We start from the raw sequence: 25719 nt of genomic DNA on the forward strand, positions 1-25719 counted from the left end.
GAGAAACTCCCCAAATACAGGTGTGCAAAGCTTGTAACGTCATACACAAGAAGACTTGAGGCTGCAATCGCTGCCAAAGGTGCTTCAACAAAGTACTGATTAAAGGGTCTAAATACTTATGTAAATGTGATATTTCCGTTTGTTATTTTTTATAAATTTGTAAAAAGGTCTAAAACCTGTTTTTGCTTTGTCATTAAGGGATATTGTGTGAAGACTGATGAGGGGAAAAATAAAATGTAATCAATTTTAGAATAAGGCTGTAACGTACAGTGAGGGAAAAAAGTATTTGATCCCCTGCTGATTTTGTACGTTTGCCCACTGACAAAGACATGATCAGTTTATAATTTTAATGGTAGGTTTATTTGAACAGTGAGAGACAGAATAACAACAAAAAAATCCAGATAAACGCATGTCAAAAATGTCATAAATTGATTTGCATTTTAATGAGGGAAATAATGATTTGACCCCTCTGCAAAACATGACTTAGTACTTGGTGGCAAAACCCTTGTTGGCAATCACAGAGGTCAGACGTTTCTTGTAGTTGGCCACCAGGTTTGCACACATCTCAGGAGGGATTTTGTCCCACTCCTCTTTGCAGATCTTCTCCAAGTCATTAAGGTTTTGAGGCTGACGTTTGGCAACTCGAACATTCAGCTCCCTCCACATATTTTCTATGGGATTAAGGTCTGGAGACTGGCTAGGCCACTCCAGGACCTTAATGTGCTTCTTCTTGAGCCACTCCTTTGTTGCCTTGGCCGTGTGTTTTGGGTCATTGTCATGCTGGAATACCCATCCACGACCCATTTTCAATGCCCTGGCTGAGGGAAGGAGGTTCTCACCCAAGATTTGACGGTACATGGCCCGTCCATCGTCCCTTTGATACGGTGAAGTTGTCCTGTCCCCTTAGCAGAAAAACACCCCCAAAGCATAATGTTTCCACCTCCATGTTTGACGGTGGGGATGGTGTTCTTGGGGTCATAGGCAGCATTCCTCCTCCTCCAAACACGGCGAGTTGAGTTGATGCCAAAGAGCTCCATTTTGGTCTCATCTGACCACAACACTTTCACCCAGTTCTCCTCTGAATCATTCAGATGTTCATTGGCAAACTTCAGACGGGCCTGTATATGTGCTTTCTTGAGCAGGGGGACCTTGCGGGCGCTGCATGATTTCAGTCCTTCACGGCGTAATGTGTTACCAATTGTTTTCTTGGTGACTATGGTCCCAGCTGCCTTGAGATCATTGACAAGATACTCCCGTGTAGTTCTGGGCTGATTCCTCACCGTTCTCATGATCATTGCAACTCCACGAGGTAAGATCTTGCATGGAGCCCCAGGCAGAGGGAGATTGACAGGTCTTTTGTGTTTCTTCCATTTGCGAATAATCGCACCAACTGTTGTCACCTTCTCACCAAGCTGCTTGGCGATGGTCTTGTAGCCCATTCCAGCCTTGTGTAGGTCTACAATCTTGTCCCTGACATCCTTGGAGAGCTCTTTGGTCTTGGCCATGGTGGAGAGTTTGGAATCTGATTGATTGATTGCTTCTGTGGACAGGTGTCTTTTATACAAGTAACAAGCTGAGATTAGGAGCACTCCCTTTAAGAGTGTGCTCCTAATCTCAGCTCGTTACCTGTATAAAAGACACCTGGGAGCCAGAAATCTTTCTGATTGAGAGCGGGTCAAATACTTATTTCCCTCATTAAAATGCAAATCAATTTATAACATTTTTGACATGCCTTTTTCTAGATTTTGTTGTTGTTATTCTGTCACTCACTGTTAAAATAAACCTACCATTAAAATTATAGACTGATCATTTCTATGTCAGTGGGCAAACGTACAAAATCAGCAGGGGATCAAATACTTTTTTCCCTCCCTGTAACAAAATGTGGAAACAAGTCAAGGGGTCTGAATACTTTCCAAATGCACTGTACATTTTGGGGTGTTGCTATCGTTGGCATTCACTTCCTTGCTCCCTCTCACTGCCAGAAAATCTGGTTCAAAATAATATTATATGGCAAATACTCATGAGAGATCGAACACTGTGAAATCTGTTCGCACACCAGAAATACAGTGTCTCACAGTTCCACTTTTAAATACTGTGACAGCGTCAGTTGGTGGGTGAGAAAATTCTGCATCGGCACATTCTAACTCCCTCCTCCCCGGAGTCATTTAGGGCTAATTTTAGATAACTCATGTTGGTAACCCGTTCTCTCCTCATTAGCCATGTAGGCCTTCAACAAACATGGGGGCCCGGAGGCTCTTCAGTTAAAATTATTACAGATTTAATGCAGGATATTAAGAAAAATATACATTTTGAAATACTTTTTATGTTCCATTGAGTGTTACTTATGCACATTCAGGACTTGTTGCAATAAATTATTGTTTAACATTTTATTTATATATATGATTATTAAATTTACCTCCAAAAGAAGTAATTCGGTGCAACCATTAATGTTTTGGAAATAATTATTTAAAGAAAATAATATCCCATATTCTAGGATGTTAACACTATATGATGATCTATGAGAATGTATGAACTGCTTTTGTTTTGAAGTGCCATATTTACTGAATGTATTGAATTTGTTGACTATAGCGCAGAACAAAAAACATCCTACAAAATATATGTCAAAAAACAAAAGAAGAAACACTGGTTGTACTGAATGATCATGGCTGGTTGTGCTGAATGACTATTCTGTTACATGGGTAAGATGGTGTCATTTTTTGGACAGATCTCTTTTTTCCCTCTTACTCAAACACACACACATAGAGAGTAAAGGCTCTATTAAATCAGGTCCGCTTCACCCAGAATCTGCATAGCTGTTGTTTTGGCGGTGTCAGAGGTGGAACTGAGTTAGAGCTGTCAAATCCACAAGCAGCTCCTGGCATTATACCTAAAGCGGATATTGCCATTGGCTGCACGGAGTCACATTAAGAGAAATCCCAAGCAACCTTGTTTACAAGTTCAAACACTATAATGTTAGATGTAATCTACATGTCGATTAGGCTGATATCGACAATCCTCATTATTTTATTTAATGATTTTCAATTTGAGCGTCATTATTTCTATACAGCCTACTTTTTAATTCTGAACTTCTAACACAAGTGGGATGGGTGTGTCTTCGTGACAATGATGAAGAGCAGCTCACCAATTTGACAACTCCAACGCAGTTACACCTTTGACACAAAACAACAGCTATGCGGGTGTCGGCTATCGCTTGATCTGATTGAATCCAAGCCTTAGTATGGTGACTCATTTAACAACAATAATACCTTTAATACTTAACAAAATAAGGAAAAGTGGAGTATAGTTCAGTACAGTATCGTACAGTACTGTACAGTAGAGTAGAGTTCATTACAGTACAGTAGAATGTGCTGTATTCTACTGTACTCTACTGTACTGTACTTTACTGTGCTGAACTCTACTGTACTGCGCTGTACTGTACTGTGCTGTACTCTACTGTGATGTCCAAATTGTATAATTTTTTTCAGATTTGAGGCCCGTATGTCGCATGTCACTACTTCACAGGAGAGGCATTTGAATGTCGTTTTTTAGAAATCAAAATGTGTTTTCTTGGCAGAAATGCCTTATGGAACATGTGAACTTTCATGTGCCTTAATACAAAGCTTGTATGCCATATGTAAATACGAATTAAACATTGAAATTACGAGCCTAGTTGGTTTAGCCACGGAAAAAGACAGGAACCTTCCCGCTAGCCATGATTGGCTGAGATAATGGATGGGCTGGACATTTATTTTTAATTTTTTTTATTTAACCTTTATTTAACCAGGTAAGCCAGTTGAGAACAAGTTCTCATTTACAACTGTGACCTGGCCAAGATAAAGCAAAGCAGTGCGATAAAAAACAACAACACAGAGTTACATATGGGGTAAACAAAACAGAAAGTAAAAAATACAACATAATATATATATACAGTGTGTGCGAATGTAGTAAGTTATGGAGGTAAGGCAAAAAATAGGCCATAGTGCAAAATAGTTACAATTTCGTATTAACACTGGAATGATAGATGTGCAAAAGATGATGTGCAAATAGAGATACAGGGGTGCAAATTAGCAAAATAAATAACAATATGGGGAGGAGGTAGTTGGGTGGGCTAATTTCAGAATGGCTGTGTATAGACAGACATGTCGAGAGATGAGTTCGGATTGGTCTGCCATGTAGCATGCTTCTGTCTATAACATGAGCTGCTCACTATGCGTAGACAATACTTGCTACCCCGGCTTTTTAGAAAAACATATAACGTTAGCCATGGAGAACTGCAAAAGTGTTTCTACTGCACTCAACAACATTGCTGCCCTGAATTTAGCAGACGCTATCAACAAAGATCAGTGGGAAATGTTGTGATGGACTACTTTCTGCACATGGTTAGTGTGAACTGGAGTGCCTTGACACAATGGGCCCAAAAGATGTAGCTACAAAAAAAATGGAAACGATACAGGTCGTCTTACTTAATTAAAGGGTTCCAGTCTGCCGTGAAGCATTCATCCATGTACAGTTTGAAGTCGGAAGTTTACATACACTTAGGTTGGAGTCATTAAAACTCATTTTTCAACCACTCCACAAATGTCTTGTTAACAAACTATAGTTTTGGCAAGTCGGTTAGGATATCTACTTTGTGCATGACACAAGTAATTTTTCCAACAATTGTTTACAGACAGATTATTTCACTTATAATTCACTGTATCACAATTCCAGTGGGTCATAAGTTTAGATACACTAAGTTGACTGTGCCTTTAAACAGCTTGGAAAAGTCCAGAAAATTATGTCATGGCTTTAGAAGCTTCTGATAGGCTAATTGACATAATTTGAGTCAATTGGAGGTGTACCTGTGGATGTATTTCAAGGCCTACCTTCTAACTCAGTGCCTCTTTTCTTGACATCATGGGAAAATCTAAAGAAATCAGCCAAGACTCAGAAAAAAAATTGTAGACCTCTACAAGTCTGGTTCATCCTTGGGAGCAATTTCCAAACGCCTGAAGGTACCACGTTCATCTGTACAAACAATAGTACGCAAGTATAAACACCATGGGACCACGCAGCCGTCATACCGCTCAGGAAGGAGACGCGTTCTGTCTCCTAGAGATGAACGTACTTTGGTGCGAAAAGTGCAAATCAATTCCAGAACAACAGCAAAGGACCTTGTGAAGATGCTGGAGGAAACAGGTACAAAAGTATCTATATCCACAGTAAAACTAGCCCTATATTGACATAACCTGAAAGGCCGCTCAGCAAGGAAGAAGCCACTGCTCCAAAACCACCATAAAAAGCCAGACTACGGTTTGTAACTGAACATGGGGACAAAGATCATACTTTTTGGAGAAATGTACTCTGTTCTGATTAAACAAAAATAGAACTGTTTGGCCATAATGACCATCGTTATGTTTGCAGGAAAAAGGGGGTTGCTTGCAAGCCGAAGAACACCATCCCAACAGTGAAGCATGGGGGTGGCAGCATCATGCTGTGGGGGTGCTTTGCTGCAGAAGGGACTGGTGCACTTCACAAAATAGATGGCATTATGAGGAAGGAAAATTATGTGGATATATTGAAGCAACATCTCAAGACATCAGTCAGGAAGTTAAAGCTTGGTGGCAAATGGATCTTCCAAATGGACAATGACCCCAAGCATACTTCCAAAGTTGTGGCAAAATGGCTTAAGGACAACAAAGTCAAGGTATTGGAGTGGCCATCACAAAGCCCTGACCTCAATCCTATAGAAAATGTGTGGGCAGAACTGAAAAACGTGTGCGAGCAAGGAGGCCTACAAACCTGATTCAGTTACACCAGCTCTGTCAGGAGGAATGGGCCAAAATTCACCCAAATTATTGTGGGAAGCTTGTGGAAGGCAACCCAAAACGTTTGACCCAAGTTAAACAATTTAAAGGCAATGCTACCAAATACTAATTGAGTCTATGTAAAGTTCTGACCTACTGGGAATGTGATGAAATAAATAAAAGCTTAAATAAATAATTCTCTCCACTATTATTCTGACATTTCACATTTTTAAAATAAATGGCGATCCTAACTGACCTAAGACAGGGAATTTTTATTGGATTAAATGTCAGGATTTGTGAAAAACTGAGTTTAAATGTATTTGGCTAAGGTGTACATACAGTGGGAAAAAAACGTATTTAGTCAGCCACCAATTGTGCAAGTTCTCCCACTTAAAAAGATGAGAGAGGCCTGTAATTTTCATCATAGGTATACGTCAACTATGACAGACAAAATGAGGAAAAGAAATCAAGAAAATCACATTGTAGGATTTTTAATGAATTTATTTGCAAATTATGGTGGAAAATAAGTATTTGGTCAATAACAAAAGTTTCTCAATACTTTGTTATATACCCTTTGTTGGCAATAACACAGGTCAAACGTTTTCTGTAAGTCTTCAGAAGGTTTTCACACACTGTTGCTGGTATTTTGGCCCATTCCTCCATGCAGATCTCCTCTAGAGCAGTGATGTTTTGGGGCTGTCGCTGGGCAACACGGACTTTCAACTCCCTCCAAAGATTTTCTATGGGGTTGAGATCTGGAGACTGGCTAGGCCACTCCAGGACCTTGAAATGCTTCTTACGAAGCCACTCCTTCGTTGCCCGGGCGGTGTGTTTGGGATCATTGTCATGCTGAAAGACCCAGCCACGTTTCATCTTCAATGCCCTTGCTGATGGAAGGAGGTTTTCACTCAAAATCTCACGATACATGGCCCCATTCATTCTTTCCTTTACACGGATCAGTCGTCCTGGTCCCTTTGGAGAAAAACAGCCCCAAAGCATGATGTTTCCACCCCCATGCTTCACAGTAGGTATGGTGTTCTTTGGATGCAACTCAGCATTCTTTGTCCTCCAAACACGACGAGTTGAGTTTTTACCAAAAAGTTCTATTTTGGTTTCATCTGACCATATGACATTCTCCCAATCCTCTTCTGGATCATCCAAATGCACTCTAGCAAACTTCAGACGGGCCTGGACATGTACTGGCTTAAGCAGGGGGACACGTCTGGCACTGCAGGATTTGAGTCCCTGGCGGCGTAGTGTGTTACTGATGGTAGGCTTTGTTACTTTGGTCCCAGCTCTCTGCAGGTCATTCACTAGGTCCCCCCGTGTGGTTCTGGGATTTTTGCTCACCGTTCTTGTGATCATTTTGACCCCACGGGGTGAGATCTTGCGTGGAGCCCCAGATCGAGGGAGATTATCAGTGGTCTTGTATGTCTTCCATTTCCTAATAATTGCTCCCACAGTTGATTTCTTCAAACCAAGCTGCTTACCTATTGCAGATTCAGTCTTCCCAGCCTGGTGCAGGTCTACAATTTTGTTTCTGGTGTCCTTTGACAGCTCTTTGGTCTTGGCCATAGTGGAGTTTGGAGTGTGACTGTTTGAGGTTGTGGACAGGTGTCTTTTATACTGATAACAAGTTCAAACAGGTGCCATTAATACAGGTAACGAGTGGAGGACAGAGGAGCCTCTTAAAGAAGAAGTTACAGGTCTGTGAGAGCCAGAAATCTTGCTTGTTTGTAGGTGACCAAATACTTATTTTCCACCATAATTTGCAAATAAATTCATTAAAAATCCTACAATGTGATTTTCTGGATATTTTTTCTCTCAATTTGTCTGTCATAGTTGACGTGTACCTATGATGAAAATTACAGGCCTCTCTCATCTTTTTAAGTGGAAGAACTTGCACAATTGGTGGCTGACTAAATACTTTTTTTCCCACTGTATGTAAACTTCCGACTTCAACTGTATATGGGTAAGAGTCTAGCTACATTTTCAGATAGTATACATTTCTAATTTTGTCAGAAAGTCTTTTCATTTCAAGTTAAAGCGAACTGTTAGCTAGCTAGCGGACGTTAGTTTGGTGGCTTGCTAGCTAACGTTATGTGTATGATCTGTGTAGTAATATTATTTGTATCTCAGAAATTCATTTGCATTGCTAGTTATAGCCTAATTTTAGCTAGCTAGCTAACATTGAATGTAGTTGGTTAGCTTAGCTACCTGCAGATTCATACTACAGCATTTCATGCATGGTGGCTAGCTATAACAAAATCCATTTGTACTGTATGGGTTGGGATTATAGTTAATTGTTTATCTAGCTAGCTACATGTCTAAACAAAAGACTCCACTTCGCCAGATGATTACATGACCAATCAAGTTAGCCAGGTGTGTCTGAGGTGATTACGGCCATCTATTGTATTTCCTGAACACAATAGTGACACTTCCACTTAAATAGATGTGGCTGTGGGTGGTTATAGCATTTCTTTTACATGACCCATCAATTTAGACAAGAGTTTCTGGGTAAGCGTCATCTAATAATTATACAATATTTATACAATATTTTTATCTGGACACTTTCTATTTTTGATATTGCTACTATGCAAATATGCAAGTAACCATATCACTGTACCAGTTACACCATCTGTATCCTGTTCATGTGACAAATAAACTTAGATTTGATATAATGTGTTATTACAAGAGATGGTTATGTGAAGAACAACATGACCTGCACCAAAGTCAGATTAGGATATAGGCCAAGGACTAGATGAAGTGTATATTTACCTGGAGTTTTTCCTTATTGTAGGCTACTACTTTCACCACTTTTAGTCTTGAAATCTTTGGTTGTTTACTACACTACCTTACTAACTCTGTTTAGCACATGGCCTCACATGAATCCTTAAAGAGATGGGTGGGGCTAAGGCTTAATAGGGTGTGAACAATGCTTAGGGTACGTTTTAGTCATTCAGTTTGTGTCATTCTTTTGTTTATCTTATGTTGGTTGTGTAGTAAATATTTCAGCTTTTATTTTCATTGTTTTTTGTTTTTTCCTGTAAAGCACATTGCATTGCATTCCATGTCTGAAATGTGCTGTATAAATAAAGCTTCATTTAATTTGATTTGATTAGACAACGAAGAGCTTTCCAGTAGGTGTACCAAAACATTCAAGGGCCATTTTCTCAAAAGTGGGGTTACAAGTTTATCAACTTTCAAAGCAAAATTACTTTCCCATTGTTCCTCAATTGTAGCATATTATATACCATGTTGTAGCTCAGAATTATGCATTTCTGTGTAGTACTGATTAGGGACCAATGATGTAATTCTGTTACCATCATTATTTTATCGGGTGTTAATCCACTTCACTTACTGTAGTTCAAAAACCAAAATGTATTTATATTTTACTCAAGGTGACGTATTATAGGTGATAGCCCATTATTTCTGCAGATATCTTTGAATCTTAATTCAGAGTAGATATTTAACAGAGTTTTTGGAAAACTTTGCATCTGCACTGTTCTTCAAGTAAATGCGTTTTTGTAAAATGTTCAGTGGGAATTGTTAAAATTAGTCCTTGTGCACTACAGAGTTGTATGGTTTGTTTAACTTTGTAATCAATGGTTTTTGTTTGGCATACATTATAATGTCTCTAATGTGTACACAACATTTTTATGGATGGTGAAAAAAATAGAAAAGTACATACCTAAAGAAAATGTGTGTGCTTGCTAGCTTGTTTTGACATATTTATGGTTGATAGGATAGCCTGAATATGTGAAAGTTGGTTTGGTGTCTTTAGCTTGAACGGTTCAAGAGTTGCTGTTATTGTTGCTGGGTTATTTTATGCTAATCTATACAAATTAAAATATTTTAGAAAATGTTAACGTTGTTTTCATGTTTTGTTGCTGAAATGGTTAAAGAGCAGTAGCATTTCACATGTATCCCACTGTGTTCTTATGGTGTATCATATGGTTATCATATGGTTTTCATTCTAATTCTAAATCTTTCTCCCCTCTCTCTCCAGATAAAATCTTGCGACCTGTGATGGCCGGCCGCCCAACAACCTGCCCGCTTGACCCTATCCGCTCCTCTCTTCTCCAGACCATCTCCGGTGACCTTCTCCCTTACCTCACCTCGTTCATCAACTCATCCTTGACCGCTGGCTATGTCCCTTCCGTCTTCAAGAGAGCGAGAGTTGCACCCCTTCTCAAAAAACCAAAACTCGATCCCTCTGATGTCAACAACTACAGACCAGTATCCCTTCTTTCTTTTCTCTCCAAAGCTCTTGAGCATGCCGTCTTTAGCCAACTCTCTTGCTATCTCTCTCAGAATGACCTTCTTGATCCAAACCAGTCAGGTTTCAAGACTGGTCATTCAACTGAGACTGCTCTTCTCTGTGTCACGGAGGCTCTCCACACTGCTAAAGCTAACTCTCTCTCCTCTGCTCTTGTCCTTCTAGACCTGTCTGCTGCCTTTGATACTGTGAACCATCAGATCCTCCTCTCCACCCTCTCCGAGCTGGGCATCTCCGGCGCGGCTCACTCTTGGATTGCGTCCTACCTGACCGGTCGCTCCTACCAAGTGGCGTGGCGAGAATCTGTCTCCGCACCACGTGCTCTCACCACTGGTGTCCCCCAGGGCTCAGTTCTAGGCCCTCTCCTATTCTCGCTATACACCAAGTCACTTGGCTCTGTCATATCCTCACATGGCCTCTCCTATCATTGCTACGCAGACGACACACAACTCATCTTCTCCTTTCCCCCTTCTGATAACCAGGTGGCGAATCGCATCTCTGCATGTCTGGCAGACATATCAGTGTGGATGACGGATCACCACCTCAAGCTGAACCTTGGCAAGACGGAGCTGCTCTTCCTCCCAGGGAAGGACTGCCCGTTCCATGATCTCGCCATCACGGTTGACAACTCCGTTGTGTCCTCCTCCCAGAATGCGAAGAGCCTTGGCGTGACCCTGGACAACACCCTGTCGTTCTCCGCTAACATCAAGGCGGTGACCCGATCCTGTAGGTTCATGCTCTACAACATTTGGAGAGTATGACCCTGCCTTACACAGGAAGCGGCACAGGTCCTAATCCAGGCACTTGTCATCTCCCATCTGGATTACTGCAACTCGCTGTTGGCTGGGCTCCCTGCCTGTGCCATTAAACCCCTACAACTCATCCAGAATGCCGCAGCCCGTCTGGTGTTCAACCTTCCCAAGTTCTCTCACGTCACCCCGCTCCTCCGCACACTCCACTGGCATCCAGTTGAAGCTCGCATCTGCTACAAGACCATGGTGCTTGCCTACGGAGCTGTGAGGGGAACGGCACCTCCGTACCTTCAGGCTCTGATCAGTCCCTACACCCAAATGAGGGCATTGCGTTCATCCACCTCTGGCCTGCTGGCCCCCCTACCTCTGCGGAAGCACAGTTCCCGCTCAACCCAGTCAAAACTGTTCGCTGCTCTGGCACCCCAATGGTGGAACAAGCTCCCTCACAACGCCAGGACAGCGGAGTCACTCACCACCTTCCGGAGACACTTGAAACCCCACCTCTTTAAGGAATACCTGGGATAGGATAAAGTAATACTTCTACCCCCCCTTACTCCACCCTAAAAAATAAAAAAATTATAAAACAAAATACATATTGTAAAGTGGTTATCCCACTGGCTATAAGGTGAATACACCAATTTGTAAGTCAATCTGGATAAGAGCGTCTGCTAAATGATATAAATGTAAATGTAAATGTAACCCATGTTATTCTATGCTAATTTAAATTGGTTATAGTTCAAAAAGTTAATATAGTATCAACAAGCTATATGCAAGCAATCTAAGTTGGGTCAGTCTGCACATTTAAAATCTGGTTTGGTGTTGATAGCTTAAACGGTTCAAGAGAAGTAGCAACTCAAATTTGAAATGTTTTACCATTTACAGTGCATTCGGAAAGTATTCACTTCACTTTTTCAAAATGTTGTTACATTACAGCTTTATTCTAAAATTGATTACATTTATTTTTTTCCTCATCAATCTACACTACCGGTCAATAGTTTTAGAACACCTACTCATTAAAGGGTTTTTCTTTATTTTTACTATCTTATACATTGTAGAATAATAGTGAAGACATCAAAACTATGAAATAATACATATGGAATCATGTAGTAACCAAAATAATGTTAAACAAATCAAAATATATTTGAGATTTGAGATTGTTCAAATAGCCACCCTTTGCCTTGATGACAGCTTTGCACACTCTTGGCATTCTCTCAACCAGCTTCATGAGGTAGTCACCTGGAATGCATTTCAATTAACAAGTGTGCCTTCTTAAAAGTTAATTTGTGGAATTTCTTTCCTTCTTAATGCGTTTGAGCCAATCAGTTGTGTTGTGACAAGGTAGGGGTGGTATACAGAAGATAGCCCTATTTGGTAAAAGACCAAGTCCATATTATGGCAAGAACAGCTCAAATAAGCAAAGAGAAATGACAGCCCATCATTACTTTAAGACATGAAGGTCAGTCAATACGGAACATTTCAAGAACTTTGAAAGTTTCTTCAAGTGCAGTCGCAAAAACCATCAAGCGCTATGATGAAATGGGCTCTCATGAGGACCGCCACAGGAATGGATGAGTTACCTCTGCTGCAGAGGATAAGTTAATTAGAGTTAACAGCCTCAGAAATTGCAGCCCAAATAAATGCTTCACAGAGTTCAAGTAACAGACACATCTCAATATTAACTGTTCAGAGGAGAGGCTTAGTGGGAGTATCATTTGTTTTTCAACAGGACAATGACCCAACACACCTCCAGGCTGTGTAATGGCTATTTTACCAAGAAGGAGAAGATAGTAAAAATAAAGAAAAACCCTTGAATGAGTAGGTGTTCTAGAACTTTTGACCGGTAGTGTACAGACAATAACCCATAGTGACAAAGCAATAAAATAAAAAACTGAAATATCACATTTACATAAGTATTCAGACCCTTTCCTCAGTACTTTGTTGAAGCACCTTTGGCAGCGATTACAGCCTCAAGTCTTTTTGGGTATGACGCTACAAGTTTGACACCTGTATTTGGGGAGTTTCTCCCATTCTTCTCTGCAGATCCTCTCAAGCTCTGTCAGGTTGGATGGGGAGCGTCGCTGCACAGCTATTTTCAGGTCTCTCCAGAGACGTTTGATCAGGTTCAAGTACGGGCTCTGGCTGATTTTCAGTAAGGATCTCTCTGTACTTTGCTCTGTTCATTTTTGCCTCGATCCTGACTAGTTCTCCCATCTCCACAGAGGAACTCTGGAGCTCTGTCAGAGTGACAATTGGGTTATTCTTCCCCGACTGCTCAGTTTGGCCGGGCGGCCAGCTCTAGGAGGAGTCTTGGTGGTTCCAAACTTCTTCCATTTAAGAATGATGGAGGCCCCTGTGTTCTTGGGGACCTTCATTGCCGCACACATTTTTTGGTACCCTTCCCCAGATCTGTTTCTCGACACAATCCTGTCTTGGAGTTCTACAGACAATTCCTTCCATTTTTTGCTCTGACATGCACTGTCAATTGTGGGAACTTATATAGACAGGTGTGTGCCTTTCCAAATCATGTCCAATCAATTGAATTTACCACAGGTGGACTCCAATCAAGTTGTAGAAACATTTCAAGGATGATCAATGGAAACAGGATGCACCTGAGCTCAATTTCAAGTCTCATAGCAATGGTCTGAATACTTATGTAAATAAGGTATTTCTGTTTTTTATTTTAAATACATTTGCTAAAAAAATAAAAAATGTAAATGTTTTTTCTTTGTCCTTATGGGTTATTGTGTGTAGATTGATGAGGAAAAAAATGTATTTAATCCATTTTAGAATAAAGCTGTAACGTATCAAAATGTGGAAAACGTGAAGGGGTCTGAATACTTTCCAAATGCACTGTAAGTCTATGGCAATTGAATTGCATTGGGTTTAATGCAAATATGGATACAAGTACAAATAATATCAACAATCTTTTGACAAGCAATCTACGTTGAGTCAATCTGTACATGTCAACGTTGGTTTGGTGTTTGTAGCTTTAATGGTTCAAGAGCAGTGGCAAATCCAAAAACATAATTTCTGGTGACTGAATTATAATTTTGATTGTACCGTATTATTTTTCTCACGTAAACATGTTTTACATGCAACTGCTTGTGCACCCATGTGAAAACTTGATTTTGACCTCAAGAGTGTATCTTAAGTATTGAAATAAAATATAAGGTTCTCAGATAATTCAGCATTTGTATTGGTTTTTAGTGGTTGTACCGAATTATGTGATTTTTGGGGGGAAAACCTGACAGTGGGTGGAAATGTAAACTTATTAAACATTTACGAGAGACTTGCTATCATCATGTGATTTGATCCAAAGTGGTGACTTAATGTCGGTTGCAACGAATGATAATCATAACATATTTTTTTCTGGACAAAACTATTTCAAGTATTTAAAACTTTTCTGCATAAAATGTTTTAGCCATACAGCAGTAGGAGAGAGTGGGTTCAGTTGAGCAATTTTTTTACATTCAGTATCACTCAGTCAAGGGAAATATACACTGAAGTATTCTTTCTAGCAAAGATATCTACATATATTTCAGGATGTTGGAAATAATCAGAATTCATGTCAACATTACAGTTTTGAAAACATAGCTTGTCCAACTTTTATTTTAATTTGGCACAACTTGCTACCACTTCCTTTTTAAAACCATGTCCCAAACACAATTCTTTACACAATCACAATCACGTTTTTGTCTTTGAATCATTTTAAACATACATTTTAAACAGGCTTAACATCTAAAAAAAAACGTTGCACTTTTAATATAGGCCCTGTTGTTACCTCATATCCCAGCGATAATGCCTTGCATTACGCCTGGGAAGAAAACACTTCAATTTGTTTAACTTGCCATATGCTCAACCATTGGCTCAACTTACCCCAAGGCAAACATTTTGACTATATTAGCCCACACAGCTACAGGGATGCACTTTCATGCTAGGTTTAGGACCTCATATTGAAGCTTATAGAGACCTCAACTGATGTATATAACAATCTTAAAATTATCTACTTTGATTTAGATAAAAGCATCATGAAACCTCAAACACGATAAATTAATGTGACTTGGTGAAAATCTGTTTTTTGGAACTAACTTGCTTACCACCTTTTCCATGTGGTTTCTTTTTCCATGATAACCTCTTCTTAAATATTTGGTCAAATTATTAATTTTGTGTATGGTTTCCTAGAAACAAGGGTGGCTTAACTTACCCCTTTGGCTCAATTTACCCCACTCTCCGCTATGGTGGAATAGACCCTTACAAAATCATGCCAGGTGTTTTTGGGGACCGTTTTATTATGATTTAAGATGTTTTATTAAAATGTTTATAGATTCCATTTGCCTTCAGGCAGTTGCTCTGACTTTTTTTTAACTTTAGAGCACCAAAAGCAAATTTTCTTTATTTTTTTTTACATTTCACCATAAACTCTTTTAGGACAACAATAAAAGAGAAAGGGCATAGTTACATAACATAAAATGTGTATATATTATTTGTAGATTTTGGAAAATATTTCATTTGGACACCAACATGTACACGTCACTGACCCACGTGCGTTATTGTCATTGAATGTCATGTTGAAGACACACTTTGTTTTTTTGTTTGAATGGAACTGTGCCTCAGGACCATCATCATCATTTGAACAAAACAGCCACACACACACCTCTGTGGTTCTGCCTCATCCGTTGAGTCATGCCCTGCATCAGACACGCAGCGCACACCACAGGTCAGCCTCATTCGGGTCAGAGAGCTCAGTGGAGGGCCAGATACACGTGGACCACCTTTAGGCGTCAACACCACAAAGGCTCTCTGCCTAGTCACATGTGCTGATCACATCATGTTCAGAATCATTACCACAAAACCTTGAAGCGGTACTGTGTTGACACCTTTTATATTGTACCCGTTGTTAGGTTCTATGATTATGGTACAAATTCCAGTCGGACTCAGAAGAAAGCTCAAAATAGATTTATTAAACCACACTGGGTCATACAGCTACAAACACAAAGTATGTTTATACACTCACATTTATTTATAACCTCAGTTTGTACCCTCTTCCCAGACAAGCCCTCCCCCCTCCTAAGTCTAGGATGTACAGTGAATCTCTGTGGCTAGGCATGTGGTGTTATCGTCCCAGCCCGTGTCCGGAACCTTTGGTACTCCTCCACGCATCTCCCGGTCTTCTCATCGGTCAGGAGAAGCTTTGAGACAAGGGAGTATACATTCTTGCAGCCTGCCTCAGTCCATTGTTAATTATCCGGACTCATACACAAAGAGCTATTTGAGAATAAGCGACCCATTCGTACTCAAGTGAATATAATGATGCAAAACATATTGAGAAAATATAATGATATATAACAGTGAAGCTATAGCATACTGAGAGCATAATAATGATATAAAAACATTGAAGCTATAAGACAACGTCATAGGGCAGTAGTTTACAATCTATTAGCTCTAACACATGCCTCCCATCTCACCCTTATGGAAACCTTCTGTCTCAGAGACAGGCCCCCTTTGTTATATGATTATAAACATACTAAAACATGCTCAAGTCCATTGCTGCGGGAAGTAGGGGTGCTGAGGGTGATGCAGCACCCCCTGAAAAATCAAAATTAAATTAAAATATAAATATTTTTTTTTACAAAAGTAGTGCACTGGGCCTTTACTACTATTAGCGGACCGATATAGATGTCTGTAGCGCGGGCAAAAACATTATTTCAGCATCTCCGCTTTGGCAAAAAACGCGTGTGTTCCAAATATCTCTAATGGTCGCCCCAGTGTGAGTTGTTTTATGCACGTGATGTCAGAATGCACTCACTGTTCCAAAATATGATTGTTACGCAACAGGACAGTTAACCCTCGCTGCCTGCTAATTATCTATAGGCTATGTTTCAACTTGTAAATTTCAAATTATTTTGAATTGAGGTGTGTTCCGCCTCCTCATTAATTCACATAGAAGTAGCCCATTTCACTGTTGCGGACAATTTATGTTTGAGGCTTTACTGAGCCGGACAAACTTCTCTCTTCGACAAGAGCCCAAGCACTTCCCCAGTGTTTCCGCAGATCAAGTATGCAGACATTTGCGCAGTCTTGAACTAACTTTTTCCCCGGGGCATATTTGGGTCTTTCTGGAACTATAAGGCACTGCAATGTTTACAGAGCGCTTTGTATACTAAAAGGTCAGTCGGAACTGGTCCAGAACCACTAAAAGTCCCCTAAATAGGGGACTTAACATCTAAGAGGTTGACACGGTAGGCTATATACCAACAGGCTTATGTGTAGACTACTGTAATGGCATGCAGCATCAACTCATAATCCAGCGAGTCCATAACGTTTTCTTCAACCCAACAATTGGGACACACTCATCAACTACTATATCTAAGCGCAGAGCATATAGTATCTTTAAATGACTACACACTTAAAGCAACAACTTTGCAACAGCCAGTCAAAATGTTAAAGTGTATCTTGCAGGATTCAATAGTTGGAATTGTAAGAGTTGTTGCCCTGTCCCTTTCTCTGCAATTGTCATTCATTGGAATCCAGAAAGAACAAAACCCTGTCCTCAAACATTTACATCAAAAGGTGCAAAGTTATGGGCAAAGACACAAAACATCTGCATTAAATAAATACAAATCCTTCATCAGATAACATGGAAAACAACCACTTTTTGTGCAGTATTAATTTACCATCCTTACAAACCACTTAATGTAAATGTGCATCACTGTATTGTACATAGGCTGGTCATCTAGGTTTGTACCTGTAGACTTTCCATCACCAGCACAATGCAGTAATTGAGTACATTGAGACATCAAGTGGTTGTGATGATTTGATGTGATGATGTGGCTCAGTTGGTAGAGCATGGCGCTTGCAATGCTCGGGTTGTAGGAGTGTCTACTAAAATGGAAAAGGAATGAATAGACCATATCAGTTTTCACATAGAAATAAGTTGTATTTCAAGAAACTGGAAAACATATCAAGTAAGAATTTCTATATTCTACAAGTATTATCAGATGAACTGTTTTAGTTTTTTTTTTAAGTAGTGCACTGGGCCTTTACTAGTTCTGTATTAGCGGACCGATATAGACGTCTTCAACCCCCCCCCCCCCCCCCCCCCACCGTCGGCAAAAATAATCGCAGCAACCCCACCCCCAAACTATTGTAAAAGCCTTGGTTTCTTGCACGTTAATATCCGAAGCCTCCTTCCTAAGTTTGAGTTATTCACTGCGCTAGCACACTCCGCCAACCCTGATGTTCTAGTAGTGTCTGAATCCTGGCTTAGGAAGGCCACCAAAAATTCAGAAATGTCCATCCCGAACTACAACATTTTCCGTCTCGATAGAACTGCCAAAGGGGGTGGGGTTGCAATCTACTGTAGAGATAGCCTGCAGAGTTCTATCGTACTATCCAGGTCTGTGCCCAAACAGTTTGAGCTTCTACTGCTAAAAATCCACCTTTCCAGAAATAAGTCTCTCATTGATGCCGCTTGCTACAGACCCCCCTCAGTCCCGAGCTGTGCCCTGGACATCATATGTGAACTGATTGCCCCCCATCTATCCTCAGAGTTCGTACTGCTTGGTGACCTAAACTGGGATATGCTTAACACCCCGGCCAACCTACAATCTAAACTAGATGCCCTCAATCTCACACAAATTATCAACGAACCTACCAGGTACAACCCTATATCTGTAAACATGGGCACCCTCATAGATATCATCCTGACAAATGTACCCTCTAAATACACCTCCGCTGTCTTCAACCAGGATCTCAGCGATCACTGCCTTATTGCCTGCGTCCGTAATGGGTCCGCGATCAAACGACCACCCCTCATCAATGTCAAACGCTCCCTAAAACACTTTAGCGAGCAGGCCTTTCTAATTGACCTGGCCCTGGTATCCTGGATGGATATTGACCTCATTCCGTCAGTAGAGGATGCCTGGTTGTTCTTTAAAAGTGCTTTCCTCTCAATCTTAAATAAGCATGCCCCATTCAACAAATTCAGAACTAAGAACAGATATAGCCCCTGGTTCTCCTCAGACTTGACTGCCCTTGACCAGCACAAAAACATCCTGTGGCGTACTGCATTAGCATCGAACAGCCCGGCGATATGCAACTTTTTAGGGAAGTCAGGAACCAATATACACAATCAGTTAGGAAAGCAAAGGCTAGCTTTTTCAAACAGAAATTTGCATCCTGTAGCACTAACTCCAAAAAGTTTTGGGACACTGTAAAGTCCATGGAAAATAAGAGCACCTCCTCCCAACTGCCCACTGCACTGAGGCTAGGAAACACTGTCACCACCGATAAATCTACAATAATCGAGAATTTCAACAAGCATTTTGCTATGGCTGGCCATGCTTTCCACCTGGCTACCACTACCCCGGCCACCAGCTCTGCACCCTCCGCTGCAACTTGCCCATGCCCCTCCCGCTTCTCCTTCACACAAATTCAGACAGCTGATGTTCTGAAAGGGCTAAAAAATCTGGACCCCTACAAATCAGCTGAGCTAGACAATCTGGACCCTTTCTTTCTAAAATTAGCCGCCAAAATTGTCGCAACCACTATTACTAGCCTGTTCAACCTCTCTTTCATAACGTCTGAGATCCCCAGAGATTGGAAAGCTGCCGCGGTCATCCCCCTCTTCAAAGGGGGTGACACTCTAGATCCTAACTGTTATAGACCTATATCCATCCTGCCCTGCCTTTCGAAAGTATTTGAAAGCCAAGTTAACAAACAGATCACCGACCATTTCGAATCCCACCGTACCTTCTCCGCTATGCAATCCGGTTTCCGAGCTGGTCATGGGTGCACCTCAGCCACGCTCAAGGTCCTAAACGATATTATAAATGTAATCGATAAAAGACAGTACTGCGCAGCCGTCTTCATCGACCTGGCCAAGGCTTTCGACTCTGTCAACCACCGCATTCTTATTGGCAGACTAAATAGCCTTGGTTTCTCTAATGACTGCCTCGCCTGGTTCACCAACTACTTCTCAGATAGAGTTCAATGTGTCAAATCGGAGGGCCTGTTGTCTGGACCTCTGGCCGTCTCTATGGGCGTGCCACAGGGTTCAATTCTCGGGCCGACTCTATTCTCTGTGTATATCAATGATGTCGCTCTTGCTGCTGGTGACGCTCGGATCCACCTCTATGCGGACGACACCATTTTGTATACATCTGGCCCTTCATTGGACACTGTGTTAACAAACCTCCAAACGAGCTTCAATGCCATACAACACTCCTTCCGTAGCCTCCAACTGCTCTTAAACACTAGTAAAACTAAATGCATACTCTTCAACCGAACGCTGCTTGCACCCGCCCACCCGACTAGAATCACTACTCTCGGTGGGTCTGACCTAGAGTATGTGGACAACTACAAATACCTAGGTGTCTGGTTAGACTGTAAACTCTCCTTCCAGACTCACATTAAGCATCTCCAATCAAAAGTTAGATCTAGAATCGGCTTCCTATTTCGCAACAAAGCCTCCTACACTCATGCTGCTAAACATGCCCTCGTAAAACTGACTATCCTACCGATCCTTGACTTCGGCGATGTCATTTACAAAATAGCCTCCAACACCCTACTCAGCAAATTGGATGTAGTCTATCAGAGTGCCATCCGTTTTGTCACCAAAGCCCCATATACTACCCACCATTGTGACCTGTACGCTCTTGTTGGCTGGCCCTCACTACATATTCGTCGCCAAACCCACTGGCTCCAGGTCATCTATAAATCACTGCTAGGCAAATCCCCGTCTTATCTTAGCTCACTGGTCACCATAGCAACACCCACCCGTAGTCTGCGCTCCAGCAGGTATATCTCACTGGTCATCCCCAAAGCCAACACCTCCTTTGGCCGCCATTCCTTCCAGTTCTCTGCTGCCAATGACTGGAACGAACTGCAAAAATCTCTGAAACTGGAGACTCTTATCTCCATCACTAACTTTAAGCGTCAGTTGTCAGAGCAGCTTACCGATCACTGCACCTGTACACAGCCTTTCTGAAATTAGCCCACCCAACTACCTCATCCCCATATTGTTATTTATTTTGTTAATTTGCACCCCAGTATCTCTATTTGCACATCATCTTTTGCACATCTATCATTCCAGTATTATACGAAATTGTAACTATTTTGCACTATGGCCTATTTATTACCTTACCTCCATAACTTACTACATTCGCACACACTGTATATATATTTTCTGTTGTATTTTTGACTTTATGTTTTGTTTACCCCATATGTAACTCTGTGTTGTTGTTTTTATCGCACTGCTTTGCTTTATCTTGGCCAGGTCGCAGTTGTAAATGAGAACTTGTTCTCAACTGGCTTACCTGGTTAAATAAAGGTGAAATAAAAATATATAAAAAACGACTTCCCGCGGCTATGCTCAAATCAATTTGTCAGTTTCTAACACCGTTGTCCCAAAATCTAATTACACCAAATTACACAAATATAGCGCACAGTAATACTGCATGTGTGTAAATTATGGATGATCAAATCCATATGGTTTTGTACACTTTGGGTGGGAATTCATGGATTTCATAACTCTATAGGGAGCCATTTTGAACTTCAAATGTTGTTTTATCCTGCGCTTAGGGGAAAACAATTCAGTGTTCCTCTTGTCTCGAGGATGAAGCTGTGCATATCCATTCCATTACTAAGACTGTAATTGGGCCAGCCCCTCAGCACATGGATCGATAGTGAAGAAAGCACAGTTAGTCTGTTTATGGGAGTCAATCACAAGTGGCTAGTTGCACCTTAATTGGGGAGGATGGGCTCATAGTAATGGCTGGAACGGAATGAATGGAATGGTATCAAACATCAAACAAATCATTTCCATGTGGTTGATACAATTCCATTCCAGCCATTATTATGAGCCATCCTCCCCCCCTCAGCAGCCTCCTGTGGAGTAAATGGAGTGTAAAATCAGAGCTTTAGTGTCCAGGATGTTACGTATACTTCACCAGACATTGAAATGTTGTTTTTTCTGAGACTTGCATTGTCACCGGGAGGTGTCAAATGGAGGGGGGTGGGTGAGGGGAGGTCTGAAGTAAGAACTGGGAGAAAGATAATTTAAATCTGTTCAAAACAATTAGTTGTGGTTCACATTATGTCCTGCACCTAGCAGATAGTTTACATTATCCACTTTGTTAGGGAAGCACCTATGTATGTAGCCTGTCAGGCCCTTCCTCTCCCTTGTTCTGACCTCTGATGCTACCTGCTATTCCATCAGTATTTTAATTCACAGTCAAGACATTGCTCATGCCACTGCTTTAGGCTGGAGATTCAACCTTGTTTAATATTTCCCAGTCGGGAACATTCTCCACTTTCACCTTTTCTCCTCAAGCAGATCAGTAAATATTTATACAGTGAGGGAAAAAAGTATTTGATCCCCTGCTGATTTTGTATGTTTGCCCACTGACAAAGACATGATCAGTCTATCATTTTAATGGTAGGTTTATTTGAACAGTGAGAGACAGAATAACAACAAAAAAATCCAGAAAAACGCATGTCAAAAATGTTATAAATTGATTTGCATTTTAATGAGGGAAAGTATTTGACCCCTCTGAAAAACATGACTTAGTACTTGGTGGCAAAACCCTTGTTGGCAATCACAGAGGTCAGACGTTTCTTGTAGTTGGCCACCAGGTTTGCACACATCTCAGGAGGGATTTTGTCCCACTCCTCTTTGCAGATCTTCTCCAAGTCATTAAGGTTTCGAGGCTGACTTTTGGCAACTCTAACCTTCAGCTCCCTCCACAGATTTTCTATGGGATTAAGGTCTGGAGACTGGCTAGGCCACTCCAGGACCTTAATGTGCTTCTTCTTGAGCCACTCCTTTGTTGCCTTGGCCGTGAGTTTTGGGTCATTGTCATGCTGGAATACCCATCCACGACCCATTTTCAATGCCCTGGCTGAGGGAATGAGGTTCTCACCCAAGATTTGACGGTACATGGCCCCGTCCATCGTCCCTTTGATGTGGTGAAGTTGTCCTATCCCCTTAGCAGAAAAACACCCCCAAAGCATAATGTTTCCACCTCCATGTTTGACGGTGGAGATGGTGTTCTTGGGGTCATAGGCAGCATTCCTCCTCCTACAAACACGGCGAGTTGAGTTGATGCTAAAGAGCTCGATTTTGGTCTCATCTTACCACAACACTTTCACCCAGTTCTCCTCTGAATCATTCAGATGTTCATTGGCAAACTTCAGACGGCCTGTATATGTGCTTTCTTGAACAGGGGGACCTTGCGGGCGCTGCAGGATTTCAGTCCTTGACGGCGTAGTGTGTTACCAATTGTTTTCTTGGTGACTATGGTCCCAGCTGCCTTGAGATCATTGACAAGATCCTCCCGTGTAATTCTGGGCTGATTCCTCACCGTTCTCATGATCATTGCAACTCCACGAGGTGAGATCTTGCATGGAGCCCCAGGCCGAGGGAGATTGACAGTTATTTTGTGTTTCTTCCATTTGCGAATAATCGCACCAACTGTTGTCACCTTCTCACCAAGCTGCTTGGCGATGGTCTTGTAGCCCATTCCAGCCTTGTGTAGGTCTACAATCTTGTCCCTGACATCCTTGGAGAGCTCTTTGGTCTTGGCCATGGTGGAGAGTTTGGAATCTGATTGATTGATTGATTGCTTCTGTGGACAGGTGTCTTTTATACAGGTAACAAGCTGAGATTAGGAGCAATCCCTTTAAGAGTGTGCTCCTAATCTCAGCTCATTACCTGTATAAAAGACACCTGGGAGCCAGAAATCTTTCTGATTGAGAGGGGGGTCAAATACTTATTTCCCTCATTAAAATGCAAATCAATTTATAACATTTTTGCCATGCGTTTTTCTGGATTTTGTTGTTGTTATTGTGTCTCTCACTGTTCAAATAAACCTACCATAAAAATTATAGACAGATCATTTCTTTGTCAGTGGGCAAACATACAAAATCAGCAGGGGATCAAATACTTTTTTCCCTCACTGTACTCTCCTCCATGTTGGCTAAGTGATATCTGTGCTGACTATGAAAAGGACAATGACTGTATTAGATTAATGCAACATATCAATGCAGGTCTATCACATTTCCCACAATGTATTTGTAGCTCCAGAGCAGTTGCTTTCTGTATTACTAAGAAGGGAGACAAAAGATGAAGCTGTTTTGAGAGCAATATGCTGCAATATCAAGATCAAGGTAAATTAAATCACAGAAACATTGGGCAATTACATATGTTTCCTTTTGGACAGTTCACTTAATTAGCCCAGACAAGAGAAGAGCACTAATACATAGCTATGGAGAACAATAAACCTTGTTAGGCTGACTACATATTCCAACAACTATGTGCTAAAGTACATCTCATTCACTTCCCTCTGGGAACCAAGACTCCATATCGTAGTCAGTCATTTCGCATCATTGGTTTGACCTTTTCGTGTGTCTACCACTGGTCAGTTGCTGACATTCAGACCTGATTGGAATGCAAGAACCGTTATAAGCTACCAATGATAGTTAGTTTCCAGCCCTCTGGAGTTAGAAGTAAATCATATTTTAATAGCACTGACTATATTCTAATGGGGTGTCGGGTAATTGAGCTTTATCTGCTTCAGTAGCGAACAGGCCATGCACACAGGCCAAATGTCTCAATGCCAGAGCAGAAGTGTCAACCCATAACCTTGCTAATACCCATTGGCAACGTGACAGGATGATGATGGTTGTGTCAAGAAAATATCTCAATTTCCAACAAAAGCCCAAACACTATCTTGGGAGAGGAAAATAATTATTTAAATACAGGCTTTTGCATAATGTTTTTATGATGACACCCCACCAAGCCAAAGCCTATGGAATCTCCATCTGCATTCTAATGTCCATGACAGCGGAACAAACCTGCTACGCTAACCAACCGAACCTTGAAGGGATGACTTGTCATAAATGTTTGACCTTTTCACAGCCTTCAAAGTAGGCTAGATTTTAGCCTGAGTCAAACTTAAGCTTAAATAATATAGAGAACATGGACTATGGAAAAATAAACCATTTTCAAATAGCGGAAACAAAATCCTCACCTTGAAGAGCCGCAGGATGTTGGCCACCATGATGGACACCGAGCTAGCCGCCGCCCCTATGACCCCAACCACCTTATCCGGCTTGGCAAAGATGGGTGGGTCCCCGTTGGCGCAACGCACGTCTGAGCCATCCCTCTCGATGAGTGCCTGGACGAAGGTCAGTGACTGCTCCAGGGCATAGGTGTCTCTGGAACACGTGTCCAGGATGCGCGCCCCCAGGGTCACGTTAGGTAGCAGCTCTGGGTCCTTGTTGATCAGGTCAATGGCAAACAGCATGGCCTCCAGTCTATGAATGCCCTTCTCCTTCTTCAGCTCCCCACAGGGCACACCTCTCTCGCCACGGGAGTGTACAGGGAATAGGCCACCCAGCATGATGTCACCGTCCAACCGGATAGAGTGGGCATACTCCTGCAGAGGCAGCTGCGGGTCCGAGGGCTTCTGAGTGGCAGAGACCAACAGGCAGTAGCATTTGGTAGTCATTAGGAAGCAGTAAAGGGAGAGGGAGGGGTGTTTGGACTCCCTGGCCATGGTGGTAGCAGTGCAGGCGAGTGGGATAGTGGGTCAGGGGAGGGGTGGTGTAGCACTGGAAGATCGGAGCAGCAGGCAGCTGGTGGGTGGTGGTGGGTGAACAGGGTGGGGCGTACCATGGGTGCCCCTCCTCTCTAAATCAGGGCAGGGTTATGGATGATTACCTCTGGGTTTCAAAGAGCTGCTGATGCATGTACCTGGCATCACTGGGAAAGGGGTGTAGTTTGAGTGATATAAGGGAGCTGGAGAGAAGAGAGGCTGAGTTTCTCACACTGGCTGGACAGTGGTGATCTCTCTCTGCAATCCTGGGCGTCACATGCTCAAAAGACCCTGTTTGTGATGTG

At 41.7% G+C, this 25719-nt stretch overlaps 1 protein-coding gene across 1 annotated transcript in view; it reads right to left on the bottom strand.

Moving 5' to 3' along the window:
* LOC311135373 (metabotropic glutamate receptor 8-like) overlaps positions 1-25375 on the bottom strand; it is a gene marked incomplete at both ends in the record, with an annotated part of 298164 nt that extends 272789 nt beyond the window's left edge. Inside the window, one exon of the mRNA XM_084169312.1 lies at positions 24848-25375. Coding sequence (XP_084025438.1) covers positions 24848-25375 — 528 coding nt within the window. The remainder of the gene's footprint in view (positions 1-24847) is intronic.
* Between the last annotated feature and the right edge of the window lie 344 nt (positions 25376-25719).

Source organism: Coregonus lavaretus, assembly GCF_964263955.1.
Source record: "Coregonus lavaretus genome assembly, chromosome: 9".
In the NCBI taxonomy this organism is placed as follows: Eukaryota; Metazoa; Chordata; class Actinopteri; order Salmoniformes; family Salmonidae; genus Coregonus; species Coregonus lavaretus.